Source organism: Haemaphysalis longicornis, unplaced genomic scaffold (assembly GCF_048455015.1).
Source record: "Haemaphysalis longicornis isolate Haplotype H1 unplaced genomic scaffold, Haemaphysalis longicornis Haplotype H1 scaffold_4, whole genome shotgun sequence".
Taxonomy (NCBI): Eukaryota; Metazoa; Arthropoda; class Arachnida; order Ixodida; family Ixodidae; genus Haemaphysalis; species Haemaphysalis longicornis.
The window spans coordinates 120,166,864-120,185,725 of NW_027526361.1; the positions used below are offsets into that span (position 1 = coordinate 120,166,864).

At 47.3% G+C, this 18,862-nt stretch overlaps 1 protein-coding gene across 1 annotated transcript in view; it reads right to left on the minus strand.

The window, feature by feature from the left end:
* The window catches only part of Twr (signal peptidase complex catalytic subunit SEC11 homolog C twr), a 33,080-nt gene extending 14,430 nt beyond the window's left edge, over positions 1 to 18,650 (minus strand). Inside the window, exons 1-4 of the mRNA XM_077707625.1 lie at positions 18,442 to 18,650; positions 17,593 to 17,702; positions 13,084 to 13,233; positions 9,273 to 9,392 (exon numbers count right to left, since the gene is read on the minus strand). Coding sequence (XP_077563751.1) covers positions 9,273 to 9,392; positions 13,084 to 13,233; positions 17,593 to 17,702; positions 18,442 to 18,486 — 425 coding nt within the window. The 5' untranslated portion in view covers positions 18,487 to 18,650. The remainder of the gene's footprint in view (positions 1 to 9,272; positions 9,393 to 13,083; positions 13,234 to 17,592; positions 17,703 to 18,441) is intronic.
* Between the last annotated feature and the right edge of the window lie 212 nt (positions 18,651 to 18,862).

Here is an 18,862-nt window from a genome sequence, read left to right on the forward strand (position 1 = left end):
AGGAATAAGTCGGGGCATGCATCCCGCCTGGAATACGTTTGTATTTGTTAATTTTTTTTTCACCCCACCCCTATGGAACGCCAGCGAAGAACTTTAGGGTAAATGAATAATAATAAAAAAAAAAAACATGAAAGAAAAGGAAACTGCCACTGAAAAGCAAAAGGGGTACGTTTACGATTGGATGATATATTGCTCACTACTAGGTTAAGCACTGCAGCCAAATCGAAGCGGAGAAACCAAACAAAGCAAGCATTCGCATGCCAAGACTGGGCAGACTTCGCAGTGGCTTGTTTCGCAGTGGCGCTTGTGGCACACACAGTGGCTGGGAGCCCTCTCAGCGCCGGTGGCGCCTGCAGCCACCATTCCTGCACTCTGTCCCTATATGAAACCAGTGCCGAAGTTTTGTGACCAGTAAAAGCACTGAAGGACCCTGATAATGATTTGGCACTGCCGCATTGCACACCAATCGCTGTCGGAACATAGCCCACACCCTAGTGGGCCTTGCATGCGCAGGCAACAAACAGTATTGCTAGAGCGGACCCACACCAATCCCTTCTGCCAGGATTCCCCTCTCACATAGTGGAACCTCCCTTTCCTCACAATGTGAGTCCTTGAAAACTTGCTTGCATCGCCAGGAATTCGCTCGGTGAACTAACGGTAGCACCCGACAAGAAAGCATGGTCTGAATCCATGCATGACTTCATGACCTACCAAAGCGTCTAGTCATCGCCACGAGCAATAGTCGTATGCTCGCATATTAGCTGTACCTCGAGGCAATCAACACCGATGCCAAGGCGTTCGAGCTTTCTTCATCGTGGGGTGAGTATTGGAACCCAGTGAAGTGGCAACTGCGACAAGTATTTTTCGCTCTCACCGCCTGGTGCCCTTCCAACCCTATATGCTGCATTTCTTGACTCGCTCTCGACCATGCTGTCAAGTACAAAACGCCAAAAAGTAAACTCGCCCAAAAAAGCCTGAGAGAGAACAACATGAAAGGAGGGAAAAGAAGTAACAACAACCGGAAACGCAAAATTCAATTACTATTAAAAAAAAAAAAACTTTCAGCAGATGCCAAAAGCCTCATTATGTCCATCTTCAAGGACACTGCAGAATGGCTCATCACTGCGGTGAGAGCAAAAGTGTTCAAGGTTAGTGTGCAGGTTGCGACTTCTCAGTCGACAATAGGGCCACGTTAGTGGCCTTGTCCGTTACAGTTTTCCCAAACTTTGTGTTTTCACCGAGAATTCTATTCTGGCAAACTGTAACAACTTTCTGCGCCACGCCCTGCATAGTGTGGGACTGACGCCGAGCGACTTGAGTTACCCCTACCGAAATAGTTCGATTATCAGTCCGCAGGCGCAGTTATGAGTTGTGCTCGTTTCCGTTTCGACCATGACGCAGTCACACTCGTGGGGCCTCTGACTAATAACATGCACAGAAACCAGTGCCCCGCCTTGCTCAGGATGCGTCACATCAGGTGCGTCGTCTGCGTCCAGCTGAAACGGACATGAAGTGGACAAAAGTGAGAATTTCAACCGCCACAGTGGCTCAGTGGCGAAGGCATTGTGCTGCTGAGCACGAGGATGCGGGTTCGATTACCGGCCGCGGCAACCGCTTTTTTTGATGGAGGCGAAAAGCAAAAACGCCGGTGTGTGCAAGATTTTGGCGCACGTTAAAGATACCCATGTGGTCAAAATCCTTTTGTAGGTAGCTAAAGATTAATTCTGTAGGTGGCTAAAGAAGTTGCCCATAGTAACAGGGTGTTTCTTGTAACCATGCGATGTTGCTAACATGGCGAACATAGGAAAACCAACCAAACCATTTTCAAATTGCTCTTATAACTAAGTGTCTTTTGGAACACTGTCCCTTGTAACAAAGTTCTACTGTACCACTATGAAGTGTACTTCAAGCGGAAGGTAATTTTACTTGATGAGAGCGAGAGTGGCTGAGTAGCATCACGCACACTGGGTGTCTCAGAGACATGACTGCGCAATAGCAGAGAAGCAACGGCCCCACGCCTGAAATTAAGAAGGTCAAACGCCCATAACAGCACATGCTTTCAATGTTCACCCTCCAGTTTTAAGGCCAACAGGAGCTGGATAAGCAAGCCTATGAACCGCAAGGGGAATTTTGCTGCCCCACTTGAATGCGTCAAATAAAACGTCTCCTGCAAGGTACACGGTGTCACATTTTTCACATCTGCGTGGTCGACCCATTTTCGAGGTACAATTATTTTCCAGAATTTTCTCAAGAAAACATAGCTGCATGCAACAATTGGAGGTGCGTTAGAACCATGTAAGCACTGTATATTCAACATTACCGTAAATGTTAGGGCTGCACTCTTTAAACCCTTTCAATGAAATTCATGTACAGTCGAGTTCACTTATAACGATACGGTTTATAACCATATATCGGATGTAACGATGAAACACTAAGGCACCATCCACTTTCATATGCTTTCTATAGCAAAATAAACCGCTTATTACAATGCTCCAGTGCCGCGATATCGTATATAACGATTAAATCTGGTCCCAGCGTGCCCCGAAAATGCGAGCTCCCGCTGGCTCAACGCGCCGACGGCATGCCCCGTGAGCCGTAATGAGCCTCGCATCCCTTCCACCCATCAGAAAATGAGTCGACGAGAAAGCGGAGAGGAGGAGAGCAGTTTTCCTTACGAACCCCCCCTCCCGGCACCACCGCTTTGGCATCATCCCCGCGCCCGCTCGCGAGATTGCAGCACTGCTCATTCACGAGTCACACGTTTGCTTGTTGTGTCACGTGTGCACTGTTTTTTTTATTTGACTGGGTGCCTCTTCAACTGCCTCCGTTTTTCCACGGAAGGGACGTCAGGGCCGATGGTGAGGAAACTTCCGAGTGCCTCACTCAAAGGCCATCGTTGCAAGGATACGTGCGGACAGCGGTAACAGTGACGACTCTAACGACGCGGTTGCACAGCCGAATCAGGTAGTGTCTTCGTAGGAGGCCCAATGCGTGACACAGTCCCTCAGGGACTTTGTTTCTGCCAAGGACCTTTCGCTCGGCTAGGTGAATCCCCTACAGATGCTCTTGAAAGAGATTATGCACTAGCTCCACATACGGCAAACAAAGGTTATCGACTGTGGCTTCTTTTTCGCAAATTAGTAGTAGTACGACCTTGCTTGCATGCAAATAAAATGTTTTGAGTGCTGTTTTGTCTTTTTTTCGCAATCCGCTTATAACAATGATCAGATATAATAATGGTATTTCCTTGGAACTTGGATATCGTTATAAGTGGAGTAGACCGTACCGGCACGTCCCCACGTATTGCCCAAAAGCGCACTAATGCACCCACACGTTACGCATTTTCTCATTCAGAACTGCCACCAAAATGCAAATCTGCTCTGCCTGGGAGAAAGAATCCTGCTGCCTGTGATATCTTCCAAGATCCTTGTTTCATTCACCTCTCACTTCTCCCTTCATGCAGGTTACCTATACTCTGTGGCGATTAAATCACCCCCACAATGGATGCGGTTGCCGCACTGCAGCAGCGCACTCGACCTGTGGTGGGAACACCGGGTTTACTGATTGCGTATACCGCCATGCTCCCAGTTCCCCATTCCAAAATGCGTGCCACTGCATCAGGCCTCCTCTGTCCATGAGGCAGCGCTGCCACCTTTCGCATATTTGTAGAGGCCTTCTTTTCCGTATCTCTTCTCTTCCCTGCGTGCTGCAAAGTTTCCCACTTCCCAGAGGCTCTCATCGGAGTACTCTGCTTCAAGGAAACTTCTCTGGGAAGGCGTGCGTCTTGTCCGTTGCAACCACTTCCCTCCACTTCCAATTTTCACCTGCCATGTTCCATATGCTTCAAGCCACAGGGGTAAGTGAAATGGCCACCTTTGCATTGGTGTATGTACCAAAAAAAGCGATACATTTGATGGCGGGCTGATGTGGAGGCTTTTGCAGTTTCAAATACGCAGCAAGCTCGGATTTACAAGACAGCTCGTCATTTGAGGAGCAGCAGCAAGCATGCAGCTCTTCGGACACTGACTCTGGCACAGTGGCGCCACCCCAGAAGCATATGTGTCCAAGTGGAAATGAATTGAAGGTGATTGCTCACCCCCCTCTCCATGCGTCTTACACACAAGAGAAACTGAAACCTGCTTATGCCATAGTCTATATGATTTTGCCAATGTTTTTCACAAAACAAGAAATATGATACATAAACCAGTGCATTCAAACCTTAATAGACCCTTTGCAAAATGGCCCAAGCGCTAGCGGAGGAGCAGTAAGCGATTCCGGCAACACTGTGCACCGCCATCATAAAGGAAGCGAAAACGGCAAAAACAGCCAAAAGACCGCTAACACAGAGCAGGTAATGTCTGCCACGGTGTGGTAATGACATGCGCTTCTCATAAAGTTGTTTTTTTTAAGACTGGGAGGGAAAATATGTACCTTTGCTGCTCTTCCTTTGTTTGAAGAGCAGCATATTCTGGACTTCCATTCGATGAGGTAGTCGACTGACAGATGCTACGAGATCCTACTTACAATTTCAGCGCAGAATACCATCGTCTGGGATGACGAACAGCAGCAAACAAATGCAGAATTTGTTACCAAGAACAAATAGCCTAACCGCTGCCTATTTGCTTAGTCGTCGAGTTGTAATTGTGTTTATTCGATGCGTCCTTACCCCGTCGCAGTGGCGGATGGCCGCTATGAATGGACTACACGTTCCTTGCTGAGTGCTCACGTGGCGACTGTTTAAACATTCTAAACAATTTGCGGAAAGGACAAAAGCATTTATAAAGACACTGCTCTTGTCTCCATGAAATGTTCCGAACAAACTTTCGTTGCCTTGCAGACAGTAAAATATTGGCCCTCATCTCTCTTCATTCCTGCGATCCATCTTTTTTTCATCTGTATGTCAGTTGGAAATGCTTGACAGGACACATTGCAAGTTGCAACCACTGTTTTTGAAAGTCGCGCTGATTTGAAAGTCGCGCCGGGCGCTTTGAAACGTTTGGCGCCATCTACCGTGTAGCACAAGAAATAAGCTTTCATTTATAGTTTTGCAAGTTATAAACATGTGATTATTCTTTCATCTGTATCACATAACCAGCACAATTCGGGCATTGCATCAGGGGGGTTCATACTTACATTGGGATTTAAATAGAAAAGCAGGATTCTAATTCAGTTCGAGTACGCCGTAATCGCTGCCTGGTATGCGCCATTACCACCACGAGAGAATGAAATGCATAAAAAATAAAGATCTACACTGCATTCCCCATCTACTGCCGTTGAAACGTCAAAACAAGCAGAGCGATACACGCCTGCACGTTCGAATTTTCGGCTGCACTGACACAACTATCCTGCCTCAATGTCATGATCCAGGCATGAAACTGTACCACAGAACAGTTCTCAAAAAAGACGCGTGCGTTTGCGGGTCACAGATGTTGGAACATCCATCAGCGCGGGCAGAGCAAAGCACGAATGCGGGCTCGAATTCGCCTGCACTGAAACAACTCTGCTGCCTAAATGTTCGGTGCTAATAACGGTGCCAGTCATGACCGGCACATAAAATACAGCTTTCAAGATAGTGTATACAAAAGAAACATTGCCCTGGAGATTGCCAACCTAAAACAGGAGACACCAACAAGAGCACTAGCAGGGTGCACAAAAAACCAAAAATATCTCTTTATGAGGTTGCAGAATGGTAAAGCGATGGGCCAAAACGTGCAACTGCAAGGACGTTCCTGCGTGATGCTTCCTTTATCAAGGCGTTGTCACGTTAACCACCAGTGTTGCCACCGCTGAATGTTCAGTGTGGCCCGCCATTTTGCAAAGGGTCTATTGCCTGCGAACTAAGCCTAGTGCTGGGGGGTGCGTTCACCTTTGCAGCACCACACAGCAACAAAAGGCAAGAAGGAAAGACTGCAGACTTCTCCCGCACGCGAGCTATGCCCTCAATGTATGAAAGCGTGCTTAACTCTTTGCGTACCGGGGGAAAAGTGCCGTTTTTTGTGGGTTCCGGTAATGTTTTTTTTATGAAAAACCTGTTAGGCGAAAAAATGTATAAATCACACGAAAATGAACCTAAATAGATTCTCTTTTTATTGACATAACTTTTATGAAATTGTAAAGAGAGAAAAAGCAAAATAAAAATTGTCAAATTAGACATTTTGGGCAAATTTAGCACAAAATTGCGAAAACGCTCTTTATAACTTCAAAGAAAAATTTTTAGAAGAAATTCTGAAATATACAAATGTTTTCTGCATTTCTTGACAATGTTCTCTAAAAAAATCAAAGCCCTAACTTTATCGGTTTCTGAGCTGCAAAAGTTTGTTTACAGCGCTTCAAAACCACGAAGAAAAAAAGGTTTTCTCGATTGTTTTAGGTAAAGATTTTTATTGCAAAAACTCCGTTGTCGAGGCAGCAGCGAGTCTTGGCCAAAGGATGTGGAAACCCTGCAGATAAGATAGAACCATGCGTGACACTGATAAACCTCGCGAACCGTCAGCGGAGCACTCAAAGAAAACCGGCTACACTAGAGAAACAAGCCGCTCGCTTACCTGTTGGCGGCCGCTGATGTTCCGGGCTGATTGTCGTCATCGTCACTGTCAAAACTCAAGTCTGACTGATCGAAATCATCGGAAGAGTCACTGCTGCTAGTAAAGTCCCGAAAATTGACCGAAGATTGAGTAGAATCTCGCGATTTGCGGTGTTTGGGAGCAAGCGTCGAGCTCGCGGGGGCGCAGCCATCTTCCGCGGCAACTACGCCGCGTATACGCTTCTCCCGGCGGGCTTTAAACTGCCGCCACCTGGCTCAAAAAATACAAACTACACAGCAAATGAAAGCTTATTTCTTGTGCTACACGGTAGATGGCGCCAAACGTTTCAAAGCGCCCGGCGCGACTTTCAAATCAGCGTTTGAAAACTCCGATGGATTTCGATCGCTCATGATCGAAATCGCGCGTGCGGTACGGAAAGAGTTAAAGTTTAAGTGGCAGAAGCACGCACAAATTGCAAATAGTGTCCCTGCAGCCGTTATTCAATGGTGTACCACAGGGAAGCCTCCCCACAATGACCCACCCAAGGATGCCTCCAGGTAGGGCCCAGTTTGACGCTGCAGTTTTAGAAATCTATACTATGGGAGAGTGCATTCGACACACAGTTAAAACACATTCGATTCCCAAACAGGTTCAAAATGAGCAACAGTTCTATGTACACATGTTCAATAAAGTAGTGAGGACTGAATGAAGTGACCAAAATAACAGTGCATAACACCACCGAAGTGCTCAGAATAACTCACAAATGGAGGAAACCTTTCAGAGCCCTTGCTTGCCACCCTGCATAAGATTCCCACAATTGGAACACCAAGTAGAACGTTATTATCGTGCAAGCATGGAAAAGGAGGGTAGCATAGCACTACAATACAAGCATGGCCATAATAACGCAAAGCATGTATTGGTGGCGTGAAATTCGTGCCTCTCTCTGGCTATTTTTCTCCACTCGCCATTTTGGTGGGGGAAGAAAAGAAACGTGGCAGCAAAGGGAGAGTTTGTCCTTGCCATTTCGGCACACTGGTTGATAAGCCACGTGTCGCAGGATGTAGGCGAGAGTGCCGCAGCCGACGGAAGTCCCCACCCACCAGATTCTTGGAAGAACAGGGCGGCTAAAAAACCAAGGCACAGGTACAACACGGCAGTGGTTGGCAGAGGGAAGTGCGGAACCACAGGGGTCGGACAGGTGGTGGGGACACGGCGTTTGGCTCCTGTGCGGCGAAAGTGGTGAACGTGAACTCCGGGCCGCAAAGATTCGTTCAAGGAGGGGACCATGTGCGTCGCCGAATTGCAAATTGTGCCCGAATTGTGCCAGCAATCAACAGTGCTCAATTGCAGACGACTGGCAGCCCGACGCCTCGTTTGGGGAGAGCGTCAAGAACTGCCGCTAAGACCTCCTCCTCTTCTCCACTCTTCTCCAGACACTCTCTAACCGTCATCTGTATCGTCATATTCCTTATGAGAACTGCGTGGACTTGAACCTAGCTTTTTTAGCACCCCGTGTTGCGTGCATGTTTCTAACGGGCATTGTTAGCAGTTTGGGGGAAGCCCTCGACCCTGCCTATGTGTGCACTTCATTTCCCCATCATCTTACTGACCCCTTGTTCTTCAGCTCGTATCAGTGAGCTCTGTCTTTGACTCCAATGCACTCTGTGTTTGTCGGTTGTCAGCCTTGACCCGAAAGGCACGTCAATGGAGGTGTCTGTTGTATGCGTGTGCCTCTGTATTTCCAGCATGTCCGGATAGAGTAAATGTGCTTGGTTGTGTTACGGGAATTCCATGCCTGGAATCATGCCTTCGCCAGTGGCCAATCAAGCCAGTTAGCAAGTCTGAACCACATCTCCTGATCTGCACACAAGGGAAGTTGTTTGTCGCCCCTCCCTTCCAAGTCGTGGGACTTGAATGGTGCCATGGCATACCACCTCCAATCCCTGACAATTGTGAAGACTGTGATTATTAGGTATGCAGAATATACAACACCCTACAAGCTCGCCCATAAAATGTCAAATTTTTTTCAAAATAGAACAGGCCGCCTACTCCGAGCAACACAAGGAGTAGCAGGAAACGCATTATCATTCGAAATGCAAAAGCAAGGCTAGCACAGCTGCGGACGACGCACAGTTACTATTTCAGATTAGCACCCTATTGGACTACCTTCCACAGCCTTAGGTGACACAACTTTATACAACTGGTGCCCTTTTAACCCGTTGTGGAAACGCTGGACTCATACCCATGGCCCCCTTACTGCAAAAACTTATTTGGTGAACTAAGATTCTTCCCACGAACAGTTTTGTTAGTTCAAATCCCTAATACCACACCTTGCTGTACACAGACAGCATCGAGAGACATCTGGAGTGGCCAGCCAAATAGATTGCTTGATTGATTGATTGATTACGGGGTGTAACCCACCGAAGCTACCCTGGGCTATCAGGCGTGCCATAGTGGAGGGCTCTCTTGGATCAATTTCAACCAACTGGGGATTTTTAACGCAGAACACACGGACATGTTTACTTTTCACATCCACTTGAAAAGCAGCCACTGCGGCCTGGATCGAACTTGCGTCCTCGGGCTCAGCAGCACAATGCCCTAGCCACTGAGCGCCACCGCGGCAGGTGCCCAGCGAAAAAGGGCTGAGGGGTTAAAGTCCTTGCCCACAACCCCTCCTTCCATCAAGGGCACTGAAGGGACCTTTCACCGTTCCTGTGTTGCTGAGCAAAGAACCCCCCCCGCACTCACCCTCTTGCCCGGCCGACGATGTCCTTCTTGTCGAGCCACATCTGCCCGGGTGCGTAGAGGCCCCGGTCGTCGACCGAGTTGTTGTCCCCCTTGGTGAGGATCTTCACCGACCCGTCCTCTCTGCACAGCACAATCACACCCCCCACAAATGTCACACAGTCTCAGCACAACCCCGAATTAAAGAAAATTAAAGTTTACGTTCCACTCAACGTGAAAGCTGTCGGAAGTGCAGAGCAGTGATTCGCCACAATGGGCTGTGGCGCCGTTATCCGCTCACTGCTACCACCTCATGCAATTCAAATTTCCCGCCTTCGCAGTGCTCGCGCGCCCCCTGCCTGAAACTGCACCAGCGGGAGTTCTGTTCTTCTTGTGCTTGCTTTTCCTCCCACACGTGCCGGCATTGCACTGCCACTTATTTTTGCTTACTATCGTAAGAATCAACTTAACGAGCGTTCCTAACTAAAGGGACACGGGTGCTGCCAGTTAATTACGTATATTTTGCCTCAAATGCACCTGCAGCTTTGTTTGCGCTAAACAACGGGGAGATGTATGACAAGTGCCAGCATTTCACGAGTTTCGAACGTTTATGACTATTTAAACCACTTGGTTTTCGAAGCCTCTGCGGGACGCCCTACATCGGAACACCGGGCTCTACTTGGTACCGTAATCTCGCGGCACCACCTGATTCCGGCAGCCATTTGACATCGACCGTTGCAGCGAGCTACGACGACAAGGTGAGCCCCTAAAGTGCTCTGCACTTAAAATCCACCCGTGAATTTAAAATGCCTTTTTTTTTTCAGCTGCCCATTTTTAAGGGCTTTTTACCAACTTATGCATGCCCCCTTTTGCTGTGCTGTGCCAACCAGTCTGCCTCTCACGAGGCTGCTGTCAGCTTGCTTAAAGGGGACACGCAGCAAAGTTCCTCATATGCCCGTGTTTGTAAAGGTGGCAGGCAATGGGAACCTGATGTGGTGCACTCAAATACCCACAATGCTGCAAAGCATCCATCTCCCAAATGACGTTCTTCATTGACACTGTTTGCATGAAGGAAAGCAAAACACGTTTTTCAAGCAAGGGGGGGTGGTGTCACCGTTCTTCATTTAAAGGAGCCATGAAGAGAAAACACAAGTTTGGTTCATTCGAAAGGTTGCCACATTAGAACCATAACGACACCACTTATAACGCAAACTTCGCTCAAATAAGCTACATAATTAGGAAAAAAGGAAATGACCATGCGACCCACCAGCTCATTTTCCACAACAAAACCTATGATGTCACTCGAGAACGCTCTGCGATTGGCGGAGGCCGGCAAAAGCAAACGCATGTTAGGCAGGGCTTACAGTTTGCATAGCGAGCTATATGCCCGTTAAACATACTGCACATTCCTTTTATGACACTAAGAACGGTGGAGTAAACGGCTTAAGTTCCGAATAAACACGCAAGCGTGTGCGCCAATGCGTACGAAACTACCGCCAGCCGAACTCGACATCTCGCCGTCGCCACCGTCGCGCAGACGAATATTCGGGTTCGAGGCTCTTCGGTGCCAACGAACCGTCCCAGCACGCACAGCCGCGACCTTGCTTGGTATCGTAATCCCTTCACAGGAGGTTTGCCGTCATATCGCCAACCAGCAAAGGTAAAAATAGAAACGAGGGGAGTAAGGAACAGCAAGCAGCGACGAGATAGTGACAGTCGTCGCAGTTTCGGAATGGTGTTGGCTTGCTGCTATTGTTAGGAGCTCGTTTCCAGTTTACAACCACTGAAAACTTCAGTCTGTTCGAGTACTTTACAATGAAATTTCGTTGCTACGTTTTGAAATGCCCATGTAGTACGGGAAAATCGTCGAGGGAGTGCGACATCCCCGCCGGTGAAGAGATCTCCTTTCATGTGCTGCCAAACGAAGAACCGCGGCGAAGCAAGTGGCTATGTTTTGTGAACTTTGCAAACGGAGAAGAAAGGGAGCTAAAGGAAGTACGAGTGTGCTCGCTTAATTTCCGACGAAGTGATTACGGCAGGGACGCTTACGTTAGCTCACTCCTGGGACATGCTGGCGCTCGTCGCCGACTTCGTCAAATCGCCGTAAGCACTCTGACCTTGGGGGGAAAAAATGCCGTACACAGCGCGCATTGACGCTCGTATCTTTCTGGTCGGAGCAGAGAGCTCGCGCGAACGGCTTTCCATACACGACACCGGCCAACTGGCATAAGCAATACTGCTACTGATATTGAAATATTATTAACCGTAATAAAAATACGGCACATACGTACCAGTCTGTATTCGTCCGTCGCGACGGGGCTGACGAGGCAGCGGTGCCGACAGCAGCGCGTTCATCTGTTGTGGCTATCGCGGAATGGTCGCTTTCCCGTCCACCGCGTATCCAACAACTCCTGCCGCTCGTGCACTTAGAAGCATTGAGCGTTCAAGTGGTGTGAGGTTGTTAAATGCAAGCCCTAGCTCCTCGGCGAGAGTTTCGTTCTCCGGATCAGGCGATTCCATGACTAGGGCTGCGGGTGCACTAGGTTTTACTAGTATTTTTAAAATGGCCGCCGTCTCGGTTTTGGCACGAGTTGCCCGCGTGTGGGTGCTATATGGAGTCGACATACTAAGTATCTGTTTCATGGAAAGGCTCGTATGACGCCATTGTTCACGTCACCAAATGTGCAATTTTAGCGGGAGATTTAAAATTTTGACTTAAATTGCCTCATTTCTCAGTGAATAAAGCATCATTTGCTTCCGGGAAAGCGCTTGGGGTACTATGAAACACCTAACCTTTCGAATAAAACAAACTTTTGTTTTCTCTTCATGGCTCCTTTAAAGTGACAATCAGCACCGAACATGAAGAAAACACACCAGAAAACTACAATTTTACGCTCGTGGAAAATGAACCCCTGGTACATACAGCCACACAACAGGACGTGCAAACTTGACAGAATTTACACGCGAATGAGAATTTAGTTTTCCCGCTAAATGCAATGCATCAAGTGCCTTCGCATTAAAAACCATTGACCAGAGAAGGGGAGCAAAGGCCATTGTCAAGTCACTCGTGCAGCATTTTTTTCCGCTTTTTACACCGAAGCTGCGTATTGCTAGGGTTCCATGCATTTTTGTTCTGTGAAGCCAAGAAATACCCCGCGGCAAAGCCAGCTTCGTCATGAATGCTCCTCAGGAAACAGCTGTCACTCTCCTTTTATCAGAACTTTCCCAACAAAAATTATACGACAACTAGCTGCTAAGACGACTATATCCTTATTCTGAGCTTCATTTACTTTTCGTAACTAGTACAGAGTGAAGTTGTAAACGTTACAGGATTCCCATCTGCTGTCGAAACATGGCCGGCTACGGAGCCGGTAGGGTTGCAGAAAACAGCTTTGTGGTTTTTCTCCGTAACTTGCAGCTTATCGAAACATTCTTAACAAAAATAGAACAACTGACTGTTGAGATGATTTTTCACTTGCCACAGTTCACGGTGAAGTCGTCAAACGATACAGAATTCATGTCTGCTGCCAATACGCAGGCTCGTAGAAGAGGGAAATGAACAGCCGCATGTTTGTCTCCTAGGAGCAAACTCTAGTCCTTCCAGTTTCATTAGGCAATGACAAAGTAACAGTCACTACCATTACCAAACGATGAAAAACAATTGTGCACTCTCCAACATCGTGTGTGAAGTGTATTTCGTGCACTTTCACAGAGAAGAGTGGCTCGTTATTCTTTCACTTCGTGTACTCTAGAATGAAAACTCTTAAGTCGTCCACTTTTCACACTCACTACAGTGACAAAAAAAAAAAAAAGAGAAAAAGCACGCAGTGCTCACTTCTCGTGCAGCTTGAGCACCCTGTGGACGATGGGGATGTCACGTCCCTCCACTTTGAAGACCACAATGTCGCCTACGCGGATTGGGTCCTCCTTGTAGTTGGTCAGGAACAGCAGGTCCCCCCGGTGGAATGCCGGCTCCATGCTGCCACTGTACGGAAAGGAACGCCATCAACCGAGTGTCCTCTCTCTTCTTTGACAAGCGTGACGGGCTCATCGACAGCAACAAGGCTGCTTGTTTGAAGCAGTGCTGGCAAATAAGCTGATTGACTGTGGGCTTTAATGCACCAAAGCTACACCTGGACTCTGAGGCTTGCGGTGGTGGAATGCTCCTCAGAATTAATTTCGACCACCTGCAAGGGATCTGTAACTGTACTGGATTTGGATTACTGTATCTGGATTACTGTAAGTCTGGATCTGGATTACTGGATCTGGATTACTGGGATCTGGATTACTGCAAGTCGGAATATAGGTCGTGATTTTTCACTACAAAGTTTGCCGGAAAGTCACCCCTTGACCTATATCCCGGTCATTGGCAAAATTTTTTTCAATGTGCGACGCTAAAAGCTCAGTGCAGCGTATGCGCAGAGAGTAGCGTAGAGTAATACATCGTCTACGAATGCATTGCATCAGTAAAAAGAAATAACAATGCAGGTTTTACAAAATACATGCGTGTTGAATTCTGTAAATAGACTCCCTCACCCCCTGGCAACACTAGCCATACCTTTTCTCAAATGCCAAGACCCTGGGCACTGGATGACAACAGCATTTTTACTACTTTCCATATCAATTCTGAGTTGCTATAATTATAGATAGTGTCATTGTTCCCTGAAATTCGGCCGGCGGTATAGGTGAAGTATGTACTCTTCTATTTCCAAATCGACATTAGTAACAAATTCCCTGGAGGCTGTCTTTCGCAAGGCTGGCTAGTTCAATGGCCCTTCATTACTGACACGCGAGAAAAGGCAGCAAATTTTTGAAGTCAGGTCATCACTTCCAAGCCATTTATGTAGATGCACCCATGGCTTGTGGAACTTTTGCCTTTTTTTCATGAAGACACTGACAATCTTCGGTCTGGCCTCTGCAGTCGTTCCAACCTGCACCTTACAGGTATACTCGGTGACAACTTAAGAACGGCACCGGAAGTTGCCGCTGTGCCTTATCACCGTAGCCAGATGTTTCTCCGCGCGGCGCAAGTAGGGCGTTACTGGGAATATTTTGAACATGGCGTGAGCCGTTCCCGTGATTTTTTGGACTTAATATGCTTATAAACGACTCCAGTGATGACAAACAAACTGCGTGAGACAAGGCAGACAATGTCACGCATTCATAGCAAACCCCTTTCAAAACGCACGCGCACTGACGTCACGGGTCCGGCGCTTTGGCAGAGTGATACACTACATGAGGTGGTGCAGTATAGCATCTTTTGTTTCTGCTGAACGGGCCTCTCCAGTTAAACGGACACTACAAGCTGAATAACTTTTGTTTTAACTTAATGATCATGTGTTTCGTAGCTCTCCCAGTTTTTGCTCAACGATCAAATGATGCTTTGTTTGCTGCAAAATAGATAATTATAGATTGCATTTCTCTCTGCGTTTACCTCCATTATTTCGCGACGCTTCAGAGCACATCAAAAAGCACCCAAAGCGGGCCTAGCCCGACTACTAAATCGTTGCCACCTTACTGAACGCTTGCTCCCATAGGCTTTCACTTCCGTTGCAGCCAATCAGAGGAAGCCTTTTTAGTGACACCTTTGGGTAGCAGTGTACAGCAAAATTAGGCAACTAAGCCCCTGCTCTTTATTGGTGGCATAGCTTAGCCAGGAATGCCCAGGAGGTGGTGCCACCTAGAAGCAGGTGTTAAAAATACAAGCGCCATTTATAGAAGAGGTTGACAACCATGTTACTTCAAGTTGACTGCGCTATTATTAGCCTGCTTGTTGAGCACGAGGATGTGGGTTCAATTCCTGGCCGTGGCGGCCGCTTTTCTGATGGAGGCGAAGGGCAAAAATGCCCATGTGTACAGGATTTCGGCGCACGTTACAAATCCCCTGGTGGTCAAAATTAATCTGCAGCCCTCCACTACGACGCTCCTCATCGCCTGCGTTGCGTCGGCACGTCAAACCCTACAATCAATCAAGAATACCTGCTTGTGCAACTGGCTATTTTATATATATACGCTAGTGGCCAGTAGATACAATCACCTCTCGCGTTCACCTACACCCATCCCTACATTGTTTGATTGTGCTTGTATGCTTGTACACAACACAGAACATTGCAATGAAATTGGCACTGAAACAAAGCCTACCGCTGGACTGAGGCATCGTATTTTAGAGTGTTTGGTAGCTAAGGTTTGTATCTTTTAAAAAGGGCATGACCACTAAAAGTTGCCACATACATTTTTTTTAAGTGCAATGCACTTCTTAAGCGACCCTGAACCTGCGTCCACCGGCGATGTCCGCGCACGTGGAGATGGGCGCGCGCAGCCTGGCCGCTGACATGGCACATACCCACGTGGGGGATTGGCCAGGAATTTCCTCGTCTTCCTTGGCAACGGGGGGAGATGGGCGCGCGCTGCCTGGCCGCTGACATGGCACATACCCACGTGGGGGATTGGCCAAGAATCGGGCGTGAGAAGGGCTAATGCACCTGCTTAAAGGAGTACTGACACGAAATTTCAAAGCTGAGATCCGCTCTAGCAATCAAGTACAACGACAACACAAATAGGTGTCTGTGAATAAATGCATCTTTCTTTCTTTGTAGTTGTGTGTGTGTGTGTGATCTCTCTTTCGTGTACATTACCGAACCGCGCAAATTCAACTCGTGCATTCGCACTTTCACATTCTTCCCCTCGGGGAAATGCGGGGAATTTTTATGCTTACAAGCCCCTGAATCAGTTTTCGAGACGGAACACTTCAACAAGCTTCACCGATCCAGTTTAACCAGTTGTGATTTGTAATGTCACAAATTGTAGTGCAAAAGAAATGTACGAGGTGGCAATACCTGTTTCTACCATTCCGGCATTTTATGCGTTAATAAAAAATACCTGCTACAGGGAGTGCTATATTTCAGGGGCGTGGACAGGGGTGTGTTTCGGTGTCGGAGCACCCCCGAAATTTTGTGAGCAATGAATCTCCCCCTCCCCCTGGTTTTGGCCTTTTTTTTTGGGGGGGGCATGCTATTAACACACTGCATCGATATATGAAAACGCGAAAACAGAAATAAGTAGAGTGTTGGTTTGTAGATAAATATGGTTCTTCAGAGTACCGTCACTTATAAAGGACGCGGGAGCGCATGGCCGCCGGTACTATCAGAGTAGCTTACCGTGGACTGCGCGAAGCCTCACACATGTGCTGTGTGTGTCAGGTTTAGCGCGCACACTGCGCTGAAAACAAAATCGCGCTGCGCGTGTTCTGCTATGTTGCACATCGTGTGCTAATGGTGTCTCGCTTTGAACCTTCAATCCTTGATCTTTGTATGAACATGCCTAATAAACATCACAAAGGTGCGTTTCCACCATAAATTGAATTGAGGTTGTAGTGACCGAGCTGACTTAAGCTCTCAATTTATTTCTGATAACCATTGTGCTAGTGCGTCCCTTCCATGGCAATCACTTATCGACAATAAAGTGCTGTTAAAATGAGCCTCATTTTTTTAATTGAGTCTGCTTGAAGCAAGCTGGTGAGTTGCAATGTGACGAACCGAGTGCACTGCATCAACGTAACAAAGGAATAACCACTTCCTCAGAAACATTTTCCTTGCGGGTTCCAGTTTCCATTTATATGTACAGCGGCCGATTGCTCCACCGACCGCGACAAGCAAGATAAAGTTACCAGACAACGTTCGGACGCTCCAATGACGCAATGTGCGCGTTGAAAGCATAGCCTCGCTCGACATACACAGCGCATGTGTGCTGCTTCCCGCATCCCAGGGTGGGCTGCTCTGATAGTACCGGTGGCCACGCGCTCCCGTCTTCACCCCAAGTGAGCTCACCACTGTACCTGTACTTTTGTGCAGATGTTAGTCAACGAAACAACAAACACTTATTCATTACTAAAATAGAAAAATAAACATTCTTTTGGTGCAGAATTTTTTGGTTTTTTAATGGTTGCATATAACACACCCTGAAAATTATTTCTGGCTACATCACTGCCATATTTGTATTCACGACACTACTCCGCCTATACAGGGCCACTTCCTTTTATGACTTAGTGTTTGTTTAGTGTGAAATAGTCTGTGCACAGTGTAAAAAAAAACACCCCAGATAAACTAATGCTTCATTCAGTACTTCAGGCAATCATTCTTCTTGCAACACCATTTTTGAAACACTGAATGGATGTAGAACGTGCAAGGCAGCAATTGTTTTGCTGACAATGGAGAATAGAATCTCTTCGCAAGGGGTTATTTCGACGCCCGAGGGCATCGAAGAAGCGGCGCCGGTAATAATGCAGAATGTTGCTAAAATTGGGTCACAGCTATGAGTAGTTAACGATTTTCGTTTTGTGGTTTACCTGAGCACGACCACAATAGGGCTGCCGCTTCCAGTGACCACCATCAGACCCTTCCAGATCATCAGGGCAGACGACACGATCATACCAAAGTTTAGCACCTGGTATAAAAGCTGCAAGGAAAGGTGAAAGGTCAAGGCATCTGTCTTTTCCCCAACAACCAGGCCAGCGCCAACAGATGGGACGATGCTACGTGCAACGATATCGCGGGGTACTATACTAGCCAAATCACTGCGCCCTGGAGGATGAAATGAGAAATCAGCCTGCACCGTCGGCGAAATACGCAGCCGTGCACACGTGTTCAAATGGCAAGCGTATCGCACTCGAACGCCGGCATATCGCTTCACAATTTTGATGTCTACAAAAGACGAATTTGTGAGCTTTGCAGTCCACCCACCGGAATAACAAAAGCATAGAATTGTGCTCGCGAATAAATTGACCGGCACTGAATCCGCAGGTGCTTATAGAGACGACTTTAGGTTGAGCGATGCAACTAGACTTCAAAGAAAAAAACAGAGCACTGAAAAGAAGGTACTAGTGCAAAGCAACGCTTCTGCGTTTAAATTCAGAGTAAGGTGCGCGCTGCTTGCCGTGGTAGAGTCGCTGTTTTTCGTAGCTTTCCTGAGCAAAACATACCGCGCTTCGTAGCGCTTCGTGGTTTGTCGGTCTAGTTTACGGTCGATGAATACGTTATCTCCAACGTGGCCAGGTACAAAACAGCGATTTAAAACCCGCTTCAGCGACTTAAAGGTGCAAACTGCAATTAAACAGTATCCGCTCAATGCGCACATATGTTCTTTTGGCACTGCAAGCCAGGTAGAAAGAAGGAGCGTATGTTGGCCGCTTACTTACTTGCCGCTTATTCATGCGTTTCAGGTCATCTAGCATGTCCAACATGTTTGGCTAACGATGTTGTGGGTCGTTCGACCCGAAAAAATATAAAAAATTACGTCGTAGACGCGGTTCCAGTACAAATAATACCGAGGAGCGTCACTGCCGCCACACACACCTAACCGGTACACGTCAGTTGAAAGGGGCCCGTTGATTACAACCGGCAAAAAAGAAACAAAACGGGTCTCTACGGTGGCGCCACACAACAGAAGTACGCAAAACTAAAAGTTTGTTGCTAGACGAGAAATTGTTCGCGCCAAAACTCACATTTATTTTCTTTACATTGCATTCTGGTGGAAAGTAATAACTTTATGATCAACAGTGAGGTAGAAATAGTGAAAATAGTTGCAATAGGAGCAAAAAGCTTAAAATATGCGCCACA